At 40.4% G+C, this 17,674-nt stretch overlaps 1 protein-coding gene across 1 annotated transcript in view; it reads right to left on the minus strand.

The window, feature by feature from the left end:
- Window positions 1–17,674, minus strand: part of LOC136877458 (alpha-tocopherol transfer protein-like) — an 89,421-nt gene that overhangs the window by 18,534 nt on the left and 53,213 nt on the right. The window contains exons 2-4 of the mRNA XM_067151514.2: window positions 15,750–15,926; window positions 13,494–13,588; window positions 7,618–7,771 (exon numbers count right to left, since the gene is read on the minus strand). Of these exons, the coding sequence (XP_067007615.1) occupies window positions 7,618–7,771; window positions 13,494–13,588; window positions 15,750–15,926 (426 nt within the window). The remainder of the gene's footprint in view (window positions 1–7,617; window positions 7,772–13,493; window positions 13,589–15,749; window positions 15,927–17,674) is intronic.

The following is a 17,674-nucleotide window of genomic DNA, read 5'->3' on the forward strand; positions in this document are numbered from 1 at the left end:
AGCCTATAACTTCGATCATTTTGAGGTTGTATGCTTGCTTGTAAAATGGAATTGTGGGCTCATATAGGGCTATTCCCTTCTTCTCAGGATTATTATCGTCAGGTTAAGTCGCGGAAGATTCGAAGCGGACGGTTGGATCAACCACACGTTCTCTACTGGTCTCTTTGCTGGCAATCAATCCATCCTTCCAGTGCTTCCGTTCTCTGCCAAACCATGGATCGATTCACTGAAGGTGAATCCGGTTGTTCTGAGGGCCTGGACGATGGAGGTTCTTATTTCATTATGCCTAGGGATGCGCAGAGTTTCGCTGCTGGCAGGAACCAAGGACGTGTACAAGTGTTCCAATCTCATCGAGGCAGCGCCTATATGGTAGCTACCCATAGTCCTATCGGTCACAGTACGAACTGGTGCTTCATTCCCAGTCTTCTTAAGGTAGTTTCTCCACTCACTGTGTGATAATCCATTGTGATGAAATGAAATGGCGTATGGCTTTTAGTGCCGGAAGTATCCGAGGACATGTTCGGCTCGCCAGGTGTAGGTCTTTTGATTCGACTCCCGTAGGCGACCTGCGCGTCATGATGATGATGATGATGATGATGAAGGCGACACATACAGCCAGCCCCCGTGCCAGCGATATTAACCATCCATTGTGATGGCTGACCTATTTGTTGGAACCTGGATGTTCGATCTCCAAAATCTGGAAAAGGCACCAAAATGTCTTTCATAAAAAATGTTCATATAGATAGAAAAGAAACAACTTTCTAATTAGACACGTGAAGGAAATAGATCTTTTTAAACTATGTCAAGTTTTGGGTAGTATTCTGAATTCCTGAAGATTGCAGAGTATCCATTTTCAGCATGAGGACTTAATTATAATGGGGAAAGCTTATTTTCTTTAATGTCTGGCCAATGGATCGATATTCGCTATCATTTAAACAGTGAATGAGTGAAAGCTCTTATTTGTGAAGTACAATTTGAAATTAGTTTCACATCTCGTAAACTATTTTTACAGTTTTCAGAAGAAATAATTTGAAAGTACACAATTTTATAGTTGTGTATTGATCAAGAATGATTTATTGTCAAAACTCATATCAGCAGATCAGTATGACTAACAATGTTACATAATGATAGGAAAATCAATGTTTTTAATAGTATGACGTGTTTCTTGTGTTTCTTCTTAAAATCCATGCTACAACAAACCAGTAACTCATTTAATGATCTGTAATATGACAACAGGTAGTGTACAAGATAACATTTTGCTGCTGGATAAAGTGTCCTAAATTTTAGTGAAATGTGTCGAACATTTTGACGAAATGTCAGCGTCCTACATCTGGTCACCCTACGCACGTACCGTTAGTGGCAGTAATCTTTGGCAGAAAATATCGGCCCTGGGCTAAGCAGGAGTGCAATGACCCAGCTAGGTCAATGTAAGATAAAGATGTCAGTTTTGTTCTCATTTTTTAGTACCGAAGCTTCCTCTGCGGTTCAGTGGCAGAGTGCCGGCCTCTGAATTCAGAGACCGAGGATTCAAACTCAACAGAGGTATTCGGATTTTTGAAGGACGCAAAGGAAAGTCCATTCGGCACCACATGCCGTAGGACGTAGGCATGTAAAGATCTCTGGTGGCAATTGTGTTTACTCGACACAATTAGTTAAAACTCGGCGACAGATAACCCAGGTTTCCCTGCCATCTGGCAAGAGTAAAATGGAATTTTGAAATTCACACGCAAGCTGCCTAAAATGGTGTTAAATTAAAATGCCTGCAACATGGTAGTCAAGATATAAGATTATTATTATTATTATTATTATTATTAATTAATTATAATTAATAATATTATTTCGGAAGAACATTTTGAAAACGGGTAACAAAATGCAAGGTTTTGATTGATGTGGGTTAGATTATCAATGGGAATACTATTTTTAACCCTAACAATCTTCAATATGAATTTGTTTGTTTCCCATTAGTAAGCAAATATTCACAAAATACTTTCCTTTACAGGTTAGTAGCATGCTCTAAAATGTAGTTCCTTCCGACTGCATACCGGCTTATAGCACAGTTGGTACCAACCGCTATACATTTACAAGTCTTATTGAAACTTTGAATAAACAGCCTTGGGAACAAAGATTGCGACTGTTGTATCATAGTCATTACTACAATACAAATGAACTTTATAGGACAATCATGTCAATTATATGGAAATTTTGTAGGAATAATTTAGCAAACTATCGAGTCCGATTCATTGGCTGAATGGTCAGCCAGAAGATCCCGGGTTCTATTCACGGCCGGGTCGGGGATTTTAATCGCCTCTGATTAATTCTTCTGGCCCGGGAACTGGGTGTTTGTGTTTGTCCTAACACTTTCCTCTTCTTATTCAGACAACACACTACACTACCAACCACCACAGACACACGCAATAGCGATTACATCCCTCCATACAGGGTTGGCGTCAGGAAGGGCATCCGGCCGTAAACAGGGCCAAATCAACATGTGCGACACAGTTCGCACCAGCTAACTCACGGTATTGAAAATGCGTATAAAAAAAGAAGAATATTTTAGCAAACTATCGATTTCTTACCATTTCACGGAATTCACCACGTATTATATTCATATATGGTAGAACAGAGTTTATATGTGTAAGAGTCCCTACATTGTTCCTTAAAAAGGTATGTCATTCTCTTTCATTATTTAGACACATTTTTCAGTTTTTACAGCATATTTTTGCAGTGAATGAGATGAAATTTCACATACCTACGCTTCTTTTATCGAAGTAAACATATCTGGGGGAAAGATAACTGAGTTTAAAGAATTCTCATAACAATTTAAAACGCATATTCAAACCGAAAGTGTTCATTTTAAAATACGAATATACAGTACTATGTGGCAATCAAAAAGTTTTCATTAATTCCACTGTGTTTAATCTAGACGAAAAGTATAGAGAGTTAGAATATTTCAAATAATTATTTTTGGCAATTAATTAATAACGCATGATGGAATAATTTGCACGAATTAATTGTAGAAGTAGTTTGATGATGATGCTTGTTGTTTTAAGGGGCCTAACATCAAAGGTCATCGGCCCCTAATGGTACGAAATGAAAGAACAAAAATTGCAAAGGCATCCACTGACCAAAATAAAAATAAAATATGGCATGAAGAATGAATGGATGGATAGGAACTCGACAAAACACAAAACAAACAAACAAAAACCAGTGGATCGGACTCAATACAGATCGAAAATAACATTATTACCGAACAAGGAACCACTTATAAAGCACAATGATGCTTGGTGTCTAAAGGGGGTGCAAAATCCACGTCTAAGGCCCCACAGAATGGTACATGTCGCGAGTAAAATAGAACCATGGTATGGGTTATGTTGGGTATTAATCAGAAGTAGCGAAGACTCACGGTGTTCCACAAAAGATGGTACTACTCACAAGTATTGCAATACGTACAAGTAACGCAGACCTATGGTGTGTCTCACACAATGGCCCAACTCAGAGTCAACGCAAACCGAGAAGGTTCCCCACCTAGGTGTACTAAACACGGGCGCCGGTATTCCCGTGGTGTTCCTCACATAGTGGGTACTAATCACAGGCAACGCAGACCCACGGTGCTGCTCATATAGTGGTACAACTCGCAGGCTACGCCCAGACCCGCGGTGTTGCTCACATGGGTACGACGCACGGGTACTGGAATCCACCAGGCCAGGCTTTTACTGCTACTAATCACAAACCTATTTCGTACCAAATTTAGTGGTACTACTCACAAGTACAGGCAACCTATGGTGTTCCCCGCGTGATGGTACGATTCAAAATTAGTTGCATGGTTCTAATTCAGTCAGCCCTTGGTCGCCCCTTTTAGTCGCCTCTTACGACAGGCAGGGGATACTGCGGGTGTATTCTACATGTGCGTCCCCCACCCGCAGGGGGTAGAAGGTAGTTTAATTCAAACTATGATTATCCAAGCAAACATTACGTATACTGTACTGCTGTGCTTTCCAGCGAGTGTAAGCTACATAGAATTACAGCGGCTAGCAGAGGAAATTGAAAACCGGGGAATGAAGTAACATTCTCGATGCCCTTAACCTCCTGCGGCTAAGCGCTTAAAAAGCCTATGGCTTAAAAATTCGAGCCCCCCCCCCCATCCCAACATTAAGAACACATTGAACATATGTTTGCGTTTCGAGTTTCGGGAAATTTATCTTTGAATGGTTTGACTGTCATTTTGTTGTCTCCAGCCAAAACAGAATGTGACAGGAACATTGAGCTACCAGAGATTACATACTTCAGTGTCAACGCTCAGGTAAGTTTATTTTTCCGCTAATCAAAAGGGTTTTCCTTATGGTTAAATGACTGAAACAGAATTGTTAGTTAAAAACTAAATATAGTCACTTGTTTAATGTAAGTTCAGGAATCGTCAATACATTCTGGTAATTAAGCATGTAATTAAAAAAATGTATCTGTATGGTGTAAGCGAAATTCAGGACATTTTCAACATTTTTCATGAAGAATAATGTCTTATCGTCCGGCTCCATTGCTAAATGGCTAGCGTGCTGGCGTTTGGTCACAGGGGTCCCGGGTTCAATTCCCGGCAGAGTTGGCAATTTTAACCATGATTGGTTAATTCCGCTGACACAGGGGCTGGATGCATGTGTCGTCATCATTTCATCATGACGCACAGGTCGCCTATGGGTGTCAAATAAAAAGACCTGCATCTGGCGAGCCAAACTTGTCCTCCGACACTCCCGGCACTAAAAGCCATACGCCATTTCATTTAGACATTTTTCAGTTTGTTTTTACAACATATTTTTGAGTAAATGAATTGAAGTTTCATATACGTACGCTTCTTTCTTATCGATGTAAACTTATCTGTGAGGAAGATAACCGAGTTTGAAGGATTTTCGAAACACAATTTAAACTATAATGCATATGTAAACTGGAAGTATTCGTTTTAACACTCGAATAAACAAACAAAACAAGAAGGGATGTAACTCCAATAAACTATTCTAGCCCTCAGGATGTTAACCAGCGAGATCATCTGTAGATGGGGCCCTTAGATTTATGTTTCCTCCTCGCACGCATGGAAACATAAAATTATTACGTACATTGAAATTTCATAAAAAGAAAATAGGCCAGTACGAGAAATTATAAACGACGCTATTTGAGGCTTTCACGGCGGGAGATCAAATAATTACAACAGTGAAACCAGGCTTTCGGGTTATTAAGCCGTCTGTGTGTGTGTGTGTGTGTGGGGGGGGGGGGGTTGACCAGAGCATGTCATACAGGCGATATTAGACTCACTCGTTATTAGTGTGGTCAGTGAGAGATTGCCTATTATTCTGCTCTAGGGCAAACATGTCACAAAGGTAATGTGAAACCTCCCCATCCCTAACTATGTGTCAGACAGCCACAAACTATGGCGTAGAATAAACCATTCGGACAGAAATGTAGCCGATCGAATCAGACAATATCAATATTTATTGAATAAAATATTATTACAATGAATGTAGATTAATCTGTCATTGGGTGGATGGTAATTTGGTAAACAATAAAGAGGAACGTTGCAGAACAGACTTACCGACGACAGGCCGATGGTGTGAGAATTAAGGGATAAGTTCGATCGACACGTTACAAGCGAAGGTGAGACATAAGATACAACAGTTTTTGATCTGTGTTGAAATAGATTATTGCAGCAGGTTGCAGCTTATCAAACTCAGCCGCCTGACTCACTCCTCCAGGAGCTGCTTGTGGTCAGATGGTCTGCGAGGTCCCTAGTGACTGTTTCGTTATCTACAGCAGACTCACAGTTCACAACTCAACAGTCGCGGTAGAAGTTCTGAAATATACGTCCTGCTGCGAAGACGTTTCCACCTTCTTGCGCTGAATGTAGGCTACTCTTCGGTACGTTTAGGTGCATATTTCTTGAGCTTACTCGATTCCTCAAAATTTCCCGCTATACTCCTGAACTAGTTTACGCTAGTTTCTGCAGATTTTTAGACACTTCGCAAATTTAACACCATTTTCAACTTTTCAACTGTGGTCACGAAATTGGGAAGTTAGCTATAGTCTAAATACTTAGTAAACGTCCTGCGCGGGAATATGTCGCTCATGTGGGGAGAAGCAATCGATGGGAGGGGGGTTGCCTGGTCTCCCATTCCTCTCACTGCCCAATCTTCTTTTCCACACTGTCTAAGCACTGTACGCAGTGGGTGAACACAACGTGTCAACAAGCAAGTTAAGAGATAACGAACCGAGAAGAGAGCTCGCGCGCGCGCGCGCGCGCGCAAGGAAACCTCCCACACTACCGTTGGGAGCTCAGAAGAACGCAAGCATGAGGAATGTAGATGTAAGCAGGAAGTTCACGTTCTACCCAGACCGATCGCCTCCTATCTGCTACACGAAAACATTGACTCGCATTATTCAGAGTTCAGTGTCTCGCCTGATCAAACATCTGAACACTAAGATGAATTGTGGACGAATATGTCTCAATTTTTCTCTAAGGTGATTCATATATTGCTGTGCTACAACTAGTAAGCATATATCAAAACTGTCCATACTGCATCTACTAACACCCCTTCCTTCTCGCAGAACTCGTTTTCCAGTCTGATGACATGTTGACCGAATTGTTCCCAGTCGGCGGGTGTCACAGATTCAATAGCATTCACCGTCACTTCCTGCAGTTTCGTTACCGAAATGTTACCCGTAATGTTTTGCTATCGTACAGTTCTTTTGATTTTGGCCCCGGCCAGCTCGAAGGTACTTATTTCAAACATGTAAGGGGGCAAGCGTAGAATCGCGTGTCCATGCATTCTCAGTAATTCAGTGCCAAGGGCTGCTACTTTAGGGTAAAGTTAAGTCACCTGGATAGTAGCAGGATTGCTATGGCAACGATTACATCACAGGTCTGGCTAGCGACAACCCCTTCCCCCGTGCCTCACCGGGCATATGCATTCTTTTAATCTCCCAACAGTACATGACCAAGCCCTGCCGGTCACTGAGATGGACGTTTACGAAATATTTGGACTATAACATGACAGTCCTATGAGACCAATGTACAGTAACTATACTACGTGCAACACCAACACCGCGGAGTGACGAGTTATAATAATTTTACTGCATTAAGAAAAATCCCAATTTCAACATAAAATGGCGGACGCTCCCAGCACTTACCATGGCGTTACTGGTTATTGAAACCAACTTCAAAGAGTACTTTCGTACTTCACCTTTTTAACTGTTATCAACCATTTAGATATCATGTAAAGTTGCTAGTTACGAAGCTGAACTCACTATACATTCTCACGTGATTGTAAAATGTCTACGCGGGGAACAGTAGGCCTACATGAACGAATCGAAAGACATATCAAAATCCTCAGCATGTTTCTAGTCATTCGATCAGGTTAGGAATGGAATGAATCTAACGGCGAGGATAGGAATTGTGCCGACTGCCGAAGCCTGTCGCACTCCCCTGGCGCAACGATTAATAACTGGCAGGTGAAATGAAATGATATTGGAGAGGTTGCTGGAATGAATGATGACAGGGAAAATCGGAATACCGGTAGAAAAACCTGTTCCACCTCCGCTTTGAATTGAAAGACAATTATGCTGTGTCAATATACTTACTGCCCAGTTCGAGGATGAGAATACGGCGACCAGCCTGATCTCTGTTTGGCAACACGGTGAGGATGTTATGAGAGAAGATGTTCTTCTCTTTTGATGGTAACAGTCCGTCATACACGCCAGAGTGCTTCACCTTGAAGTCGTAGTACCGCTTGATCTGTAACAATAATTGTGAAAATAAACGAAGAGTCTACAGAAGAACTGATCAGCTTTACATGGTGAAGTATATGCATTATTAAGGAAACTAAGCCTTCAATTATCAAGTTCAAGAAGCCTCAAAGTAACTAACAAACGTGTATTAATTAGTGGGATGGAAAACTTTAAATGTAATCGAACCTTCAGGGTACAAACTACTTAGAGATCTTTAATATAACTTGTTTGATATTCAGAAGCGAAGCCGTAGAAGCTCTGAAGAATACAATTTTTAAAGGTAGGGGCTTACCGGAAGTACGTAGGAATAAGGTTATACGTCAGAAATAAATGAATTGCACTTCACGCAATAAAGATATGGAGATAACACACCTTAAAATATTTAAAAGAAATGAGAGCAATATATAAATGGCAAAGAGATGTAAAATTAAATATAAACTTAACATTTATACTCTTGTTAATTTATTAAACAGAATGGAAGAAGCCAGGAAGAACAAAGCTGTAATATCATCAGAAGATTGTGTGGAAAGGAAATCCACGGAAAATGAAAGCAAAATATGCATGGAGCTAGTAGTATGAATATGTATAAGAAGGTGTCCTACACTCCATAACTTCATAGAAGTCAGGAAATGGCTCATAAGTCTTATGTCCAAGAAGAACTTATGGGATATATATAATGCTAGCAAATGTACCCGTGCTTCGCTACGGTATTCTACAGTGTATACAAATATCAAGTAAATTACTGAACATGCAGTTAATAATATATTTTTAAATTGCATGTCACTTAGCGTTCCCATACATTGTTTCCAATGTAAAGTGCGAGTTGCGGAGTTGTGATGATAATGGCAGGCTCACTTGTCTACTACCATTCACAATGGAGTAGGAAAATTTTCATTATAATGGGAGCCCCAACTACCTAATGCGCGGCCACAATCGATTTTGGGTAGTTTTCATTAAATGGCAGACGCCAGTTCCTACTTCCAGACAGATTACAGATGAGGTGATTTTTATTATAATAGCAGGCACCTTCCCTACTGCCAGTCAAAACTGAGTTGTGCTGTTATCATTACAATGAGAGGCCCCTTTTCTTAATGACTGTCACACCGAGTTGGTGAGTTTGCATTATAATAGCAAGGTCACTATGCCTAATGCCAGTCACATTTTAGATGGGTAAATTTGTTTATAATGGCGGTCACATATACCTACTCCCAAACACAATCGGTTAGGAGAGTTCTTAACAAAATTGCATGCTACCTTGACTTCTGCCTCATTTAGCGGTCTAGATGGCTGGTCTTGATATATTTTCTCCTGTCTCATCTATTTATGGGGAAAATGAGTTACACACGCTGAATAGGATGAAATATGGGTAAGTTTTTCTCACAGTTTATTACTCTCTGGTACTAGTATGACAGCTACAAACGTAGTATTCGGCTCACGTATGGATACTGGCTGGGCCGATGTTCGAGTAGAATTAGATGTTTCTATATTTCCTATAAGTGGTTCGAACTAAGAATTATACGTATACAAAGAGAAAAATGTAGTTATAATTGAGAAAAGAGACAAATCTAACATATAATGAGTAGTGATACAACGAAATCTCATAGGACCAAAGTTGTAGATCACTATTAATTGAATGGAGATTGTGCCATCCGTTTTGTGATACGACTTACCGTTTAGTCAACAAATACCTCAAGAAGAACGTCTGCACAGTCATTAAAATTGCGTCCATATTTCATAATTTTTCGGGATTAAATGGTGAAAAATTAGAACATCTTTGAAATTTCCGTCGGTTACAGGCTAAAAGCTATAATTTTGCAACATTTCAATTTTCTAGCTCGTCTGGCAGACTGTCCCTCAATCTTGCTCTGAGGGAGGGGTTAGAAATGAGGACCTTCAGGAAACTAACAAATATGCAAATGTCATCATTACACTTGAAACGGGTAACTGTACGGAACATTCGCCAAAGTAGTAAATGTACAAACACACGGTCGTTACGATTTTATTTATATATATATATATATATATAGAAAATCTGCTCTACCTTATGGGCTATGTCCACTGTATATAGCCTGCAAAACGAACACAGTTCATGATATCTCTTATTAATCCTCTTATCGAAAAAATGCATATGAGAAAAAGGATTTTTTTAAACGATTATCCATCAAGGTTGGTCAATTTTCAGTCAGGTTAGTCTTGTATATATTGGGGGAGAGTAAAAATCACTATTTCTGTTCCAAATAAACCCCCAGTCCATTCCGGGAATTTGAAATGTTATGGACCTCAAAACCTACCTTTGGAAAGGTGGATGCTAAATATGAAGTTTGGTTGACATATCTCCAGTAGTTTTCAAGTTATAAGAAATAGGCTTTACACGCACCCGCTCTTGAGTTAAGACCGGTGGGACTTGTACCGAAAAACGGTCCATTAATGTTATCTCTTTTATTAATCATCGTATCGAAGTGATGCATATTAGAAAAAAGGTTTAGAAATTGATTTGCATTAAGGCAGGTAGATTTCCATTAAGTTTAGTTGTGTATATTTTGTGGGAGTGCAAAATCACGGTTTCGGCTTCGTATAAACCATCAGTGATTTCAGTGATTTAGAAACAATACTGACCCTAAAACCTACCCAAGGATAGGTGGATTCAAAGTGTGAAGTTTGGTAGAAACATATCCAGCAGTTTTCAAGTTATAGACAAACAGACACCAAAGGTAAAAAATATTCAGATTGTCATTATTACACCTGAAAAGGATAACTGTACGGAAATTTCGCCAAAACAGTCAATGTACAGGCACACGGTAGTTACGATTTTATTTACATAGAAGACATTTGCAAAAGCACGTTTATTAGTGCAGATCTCCACTTCGAGATTCACTACTCCCATAAGGTACATCATATTAACAAACGGTTTGCGACATCAGACGCCCCTTTTATTGGTCTACATGTTTCTTTCTAAACCATTTCCTGGTATCTTCCATATTTAGGCGGTAAGGTGAGTTCGAAGATTTGTATAGGGTGAAATTTGAGTACATTCTTAAGGCTTTACATTATTTTTGCATACTTATGTATAAGCTAGAATCATGGAATTTGGTCCATATATGGCCCTTGATTATGCCAATGTGCGGGCCAAACTTGATGATCCTGTCTTCCCCATAAGTGTGTCAAACAATGAAATATAATTGTAAAAAACACCAAATTTACGAACAATCCAGAAAAAACGGCCAAACCTGACGTATAAGGGAGAGAGATACGACAAAAAGTTATAGGACTTGTAGATCACTCCAAATTAAACAGAGATTGTGGCATTCGTTTTGTGATACGACTTACCGTTTAGCCAACAAATATCTCAAAAGAAATGTGCTGCACAGTCATTAAAATTGCCTCCACTGTGGCATCCGTTTTGTGATACGACTTACCGTTTAGCCAACAAATACCTCAAAAGGAATGTCTGCACAGTCATTAAAATTACCTCCATATTTCGATATATTTGGGGGTAAAAAGTGAAAAATTTGAATATCTTTGAAATTTTCCGTCGGTTAGAGGCTAAAAGTTATAATTTTGCCAAATTTCAATTTTCTACCTCGTCTGGCAAGTTGTGCCACCATCTTGATTTGGCGGGACGGGGGATAAAAATTAGAAAATTCTTGAACATTCTTTAAGCCTACGAAACCTATAGGTTTCCGCTTTGGATAAATTATACGACTGAGTTCTTATGTTGAGCCCAAAATATGAGGCCACGCAGCGTGCCCCCTTCAGGGAATTTTGAGAATTTTCGATTTTTCTAGGGATCCTAGGGTCATCAAGTTCTCCGGTACCAAGTTTCAAATTTCTTAGATTTATGGAGGTGCCTCATTAATTCACGTCTTTTTTCATTTTTAAATATTTATATATACATCGCATCCAGACCGACTTGCTTTTATATGTAAAGAAACACCTCAAAAGAAGTTCTGCACCAGATGTATTTTGGGTGCTCCTGAAGGAAGGCCCGTGACGCTAAAGTCAAGCAGCACGGCTAAGGACATTATCAAGCCCGTAGCTTCCACCTCGTAGAACATGGCCTAAATAAACTGTTTTCCTGGCTTTGATGATGTGTGTCGGCTCACGTTCTTCTCTAGGTCTCCTTGACACTTCATTATTGGCTACAAAATCTGTCCAGGCTATTCTGAGCATTCTCTTTCGTAACGAAATTTCAAAAGCTTCTAATCTGTTCATGAAGGAAATTTTGACAGTCCAGGTCTCTACTCCATAAAGTAATGTCGACCAAAACGTAACGTCTCAAGAGCTTTTGCCTGAGTTTGAGATTTAAATTATCATCACAAAAGAATGACCTCAACTTTGGGAATGATGATCCGGAAATCTCAATGCGGCATCTGATCTCTTTTTCAGGGTCCAGATTGTCTGTTATGGTGCTCCGAAGGTATGTGAACTTACGTATTCGTTCAACGTTTTGATTATTTAATGAAATGGAGACACGTTCATGGTTGTTTCTGCTAAATACCATGAACTTGTTTTTTTTGTGGTACTGAATTGACGAATTGAAAACTAACATCCGTTAAGAGATTAACTTAATTACTCAAAGGAAACTAAGAGGGGTACTGGGTTATTATGAAGCAGATGCCAGAAAAGTGTACAGAATAAATACGAGAAATGTGGTATGGGTGAGTCCTTTATGTCCCACTAACTACTTATACGAGTGCCGGAATTGTATTCCGTAAGAGCTCTCTTACGTGCCAGTAAATTTATAGACATGAAGCTAGCATATTTGAGCAATTGTAAATACCTTCGGACGTAGCTGGATTATAAACCACGGACCTGATTTCGGAAACACGAGTGTACAAGTGTAAATAATATTTTATTAGACCGTGCAGTTGTTTGCAGTAGTGTGCCAGCCTCTTACCCAGAGGCTCAGGTTTCGATTTCCGATTGAAAAATGTCATTGTAGATTGTAGATAAAGCACTCTGCCCTGTGAGATAATTTGAAGAACTTTCTGATATCAGAAGCAGCAGATCCAGTTGCAGAAGCCACAGGAATATGGGTGAGGTGGTCACCACGCCAACCACATGACACTCCAATATCTGCAGGCCATTTGGCTGGAGAGCAGTCATTTTGGCAGACCAGTGGCCCTTATGCACCATGGCTGTCTTTTGTTCATGGTGATAGTGACAAGTACAACTAAGCAACACTCTACTTTTATCCCTCTAGTATCGTGAGTGTGAATGCCCGCAGCAACTACCAACAGACCGAGAACTCTCCTCTGTACGGTATCACTACGTCGTCTGGTGGTGGTGGTGGTGGTGGTGGTGATTATTGTTTTAAGAGGAAGTACAACTAGGCAACCATCCTCTGTATAACACTAATCAGAAGGAAATATGGAAGGGATCCGACACTTCGAAAAATCAAGATTTCGGCCAAAGGAAGACAAGGGCCACGAAGGGCGTGAAAATGAAAGACTACCTAGCCCTCGCAAACCTAATAGCGTCGGGGTCGGAAAAGAACAAGAGTTGAGCAAGGGAGGTCGGACAGGATAGATGAAAGTGAGGAGCCTGGCACAAGTAAGTGGAAGCAATGCCAGGACTCAGCTGAGGGCCCCGTGGTCGCCAACCCACGCTCCAAAGTTCAGAGCCCCTGGGGCTACGTCGTCTGGTATATTGCTGGTTGTAGAGTCTACTTGTGAACAAAAGACAACAACATAAAGGAAAAAAATAGTTAGGGATTAATGTACACTTACCAGTTCGTAAGCACTCTGTGGGTAGAACTTGCACGGCCTCAAGAAACGGATCAGCCACGGCTCATTCTCAAAAGGAACTTTCAAATCTTCGTCATCTGAAAGAAGCAAAGTCTTCATCACTCTTCAGAACATACAAAAATTCTACAAAAGAGCTATTTTTTAAATATAATTTCAAAATGAAATATCGTTTCAGTGGAAAGGCAATGACGTTCTATTTTCGGGTAAAGTTCTAAAGCATTCCAATTTACTACCACCATCATTAGTTTTACGCCTCACTAACTGTTTTTACTGTCTTTGGAGACGCTGCGATGTCAGAAGTTTGTCCCATACGAACCCATTTCCGGTGCTGGTACATCTACCTGCACGAGAATGGTGTATTTCAGCACCCACAAAAACCACCGGACTGAACTGGAACCGAACCCGTTAACTTGGGCTCAGAAGGCCAACGCTTCTACCGTCTGAGCCACTAAAGCCCGGCAATTCCAAGTTTAAAATGTACTCAACACTAAATTACGTGAAATAACAGAGACTCGTTTAATACACTTCAACTAGCATTATCGAACAGGTTAGCTCCGTGTGTTGCGGCTTCTAGCTCTGAACTCAGGAGAGAGGTAGATTCGAATCCCCCATCGGCCATCCTCGAAATGGTTTTTCGTGGTTTCCCACTTCAACTCCAAGCAAATACCGGTATGGTACCATTTTTTTAAAGGTCACGGAAGCTACGTTTTCATTCCTAGCCCGTAAAATTATACCTAGACCCACTGGTCGCCCCTATGAAGAGTACTGGGGAAAGCAGCTACAACACTGGAGAATCATGTTCTCGGATTCTTGTGGCACTAAACGCCATACGCTTTTACCATTGACTTTTATATACATATCCAGAGTGTCCCAGGAAGAATGGTCAATACTGAAATGGGTACACATTTTCCGCACATAATGTTCGCCACACACGTGTTCGTGGGACATTGAAAATGAAAATAAAAATCCACAGCCTGCTTCCAGTCATTTGACCGGGTCAGGAATGGAATGAGTGAAAACCCCAACTAGCGGCGAGGATAGGAAATGTGCCGGCTGCCGAAGCCTGTCGCACTCCTCAGACTGACAGATGAAATGAAAATTCATTGGAGAGTGCTGCTGGAATGAAAGATGACAACGAAAACGGAAATCCCGCCTCCACTTTGTTCAGTGCAAATCTCACATTGACTGACCGGGATTTGAACCACGGAACCCAACGGTGAGAGGTCGGCACGTTGCCGCCTGAGCCACGGAGGCTCGCTGTTCGTGGGACATTGATACATGCTAAAAGTCGCCATGTGCTGGTAGTAGGACTACGCTGTATCATTTCAACAGTGTGTTGCTGTTCATGCGCAGGTTGTTGAACTGCACGTTCAGAAGGAAAATGGGAACTTTGGAAGAATACCTGTTTCACGCAATATGCTGAAAACTCTGGTAAACACTCTACGATCAGGAATTCGACGTGTCGGAAAGCGCCGACGGTATTTCTCGACAGCAGCAGGAGCACTACCACTGCTGGAACCGTAAACATACACCATATCTACATATTCTTCATGAGTGTAGATGTGTGGCATTTTAGCCAGCGCGTGTACAAACACCGTTAACCGATCCTTCTCTCTGATACACTCTCAATCCCTCGCACCACTTCATTCACAACACACCATGGACAACAGCACGTTCAATCAGCTAGTTTAATGGCAGAAAGACTTCCCAACATTGAAAGCAATGAGGTAGGTTTGGCTAGAATCAAACCTCAAAGAGGCTGGATGGATAAGACACATACATGTGTGCCACAAGCCCCCCCCCCCAAAAAAAAATGTACATTAAATGTGTTCTATCTCTGAAAACATTCGGAACAGGGCATATGTCCATATGAAGTTTTTTGCTTCAAATGATCGTTCCTGTCATATCCATGAATACTGACCATTACTTCCGAGACATCCCGTATACAGGGTGTTCCCAAACACAGAAAGTTATCGGGAATGGATCGTACACCACAAAACATTAAAAAAAGTGTTATGAACATATGCCCTACGACCGATCGTTTAAGAGTTACAGACTTTCCAACTTTGTACGAGAAGTATTGGTAAAAGCCTTACTGGCACAACCCACGTCCAATAGTTGACACCACATACTTTCGGGTGAAATGAGCAGGTCTTAGAGCTTTCATCTTAACGTATTTTATGTAATGATTTTCAGTACTGAAGATATAAGTTAAAACCAAGCATATGTATAACTTACCTTTGAGAAGGTCTCGCAAGGCTTCCATTGATTCCCGGACTAAATCCGGCGTTTCTCGCAGCTCTTGGCGGGCGATATCTCTCAACTCCGAGGATGGTGGATCTGTTTCCAGGCGAATAGTTACCTGGCCGAGATCCAGTGAGGGGATCTTCTTCAGCCCAGAGAGCGTCACCGAGCCTGAAATAATAAGTTTAACTGAGTTTCAATTGTATAACAAACATTAACATCAAAGTGACAAGAGCTGGAACATGATGAGAGAGAGAGAATATTACTATCCAGCTTTACTGACATTTAGCCTACTTTTAGTCTATTAAAGGTTTAGTTCACCTGTAAGAGTTGTAATACTGTATTGGGAGAAAAAATGTTATTAAAATTATACTGTAACTGAAAAAATACTACGAAAAAATTATTCGTTCTACGGAAGGTAAACAGGTGAACGATGAGAAAAGATTTTTGCCATTCTGAGGAATTATGGGAACAGAGGTAGGCTATTACAGGATATAAGAAGCATTTGAGTCTTACTCCTAGGCTGACCTTTTCAGAGGGTCCTGAGTTCGATTCCCGGCCGGGTCGGGGATTTTAATCGTGACTGATCAATTCACCCGAGGACTGAGTATTTTTATTTTCCCCAACACATTCTTATTCTCTCCACCCCCCCCCCCTCTCTCTCTCCCTCCACTACCAACCACCCAGAAACACGCAAAAGTGAATATATTTCTCCACACAGGGTTGGCGCCAGGAAGGGCATCCGCCTGTAAAAGTCCATATACGTAACAGTTTGCATACGCGACTCTACTAAGCTGTGGAAAGAGCTTATTAATAATAATAATAATAATAATAATAATAATAATAATAATAATAATAATAATAATAATAATAATAATGTTTGTCCCAGTAATCACTTTTACAGTTTTATTCCAAGATGCTGGAATGTTGTCCTTTAGGAGCCCTTTCGCGTGTCTGTAAATGTACCGGTGCAAGGGTGGCGTATTTATTCAAATACCATCGAACTGAGCCGGGATAGAACTAGCCAAGTTAGAAGGCAACACTCTACCTTGCCCACCTTGGGAACAGAAGGACAATGACCTACAGACTATACCACTGAGATCACCCCAGTGTCAACTACATTAAAGGAGCGTTGCTGGAACCTAAGATTACATGAATTATTTGTTGCTACGTATTCTGATGAAAAATGAACAAATGTATAATTTTGTTTTTTAGGAGAATATAAGAATCTGTCTTTGAGAACGTTGTGTTGTGCAAGAAGCTTAAAACTCTGTATTGTTTATTCCATTCACTGCGAGTTTTGAGTAGATAATACTGTAACTTGAGACAGGTTTGATTACAGGAAGACGAAGACTTAAGAACCTTATGTAAGCACCCATTCTGTTTAGTTCAGGGTAATCAGGCAGCGTGTAATAGATTATATCCCAGCAAAGGAAGAACTGCTCATCAAATATACATAAGAATGTTGAAGGAAATCTGTTATTAGAACCGCAGAGTTGCTGCAAATAATGTCGCACAGTGTTCGAAGCCTTGACAGAAAATATAGATATTTGTAAACTACATTCATCGGAGTCCCATGGAACAAGCTCTTTGTGGACGATATTGTGATTGAAAAAAAAAAGCATGGAATTTCAGTTACCCTGATGTTTTTGACAAGATTAATTAAAATTGCATTTATACAAAGGTAGTAGTAAAATAAAAAAAAGCATCGAGTATAATGAAATTGAACATTAATTTTAAATCAATACAGCCTAAAGCACGACAGTATAATAATATAGTTGGGGACAAAACATGACGGCCTCAGTTCCTAGAAGCGAGCTGGAATCCAGTAGTTAATCACACCCTGCTGAGTTTTTTTTTTTTTTTTGCTATTTGTTTTACGTCCCACCGACACATATGTCTTATGGCGACCATGGGAT

This window comes from Anabrus simplex, chromosome 7, assembly GCF_040414725.1.
Source record: "Anabrus simplex isolate iqAnaSimp1 chromosome 7, ASM4041472v1, whole genome shotgun sequence".
NCBI lineage: Eukaryota > Metazoa > Arthropoda > Insecta > Orthoptera > Tettigoniidae > Anabrus > Anabrus simplex.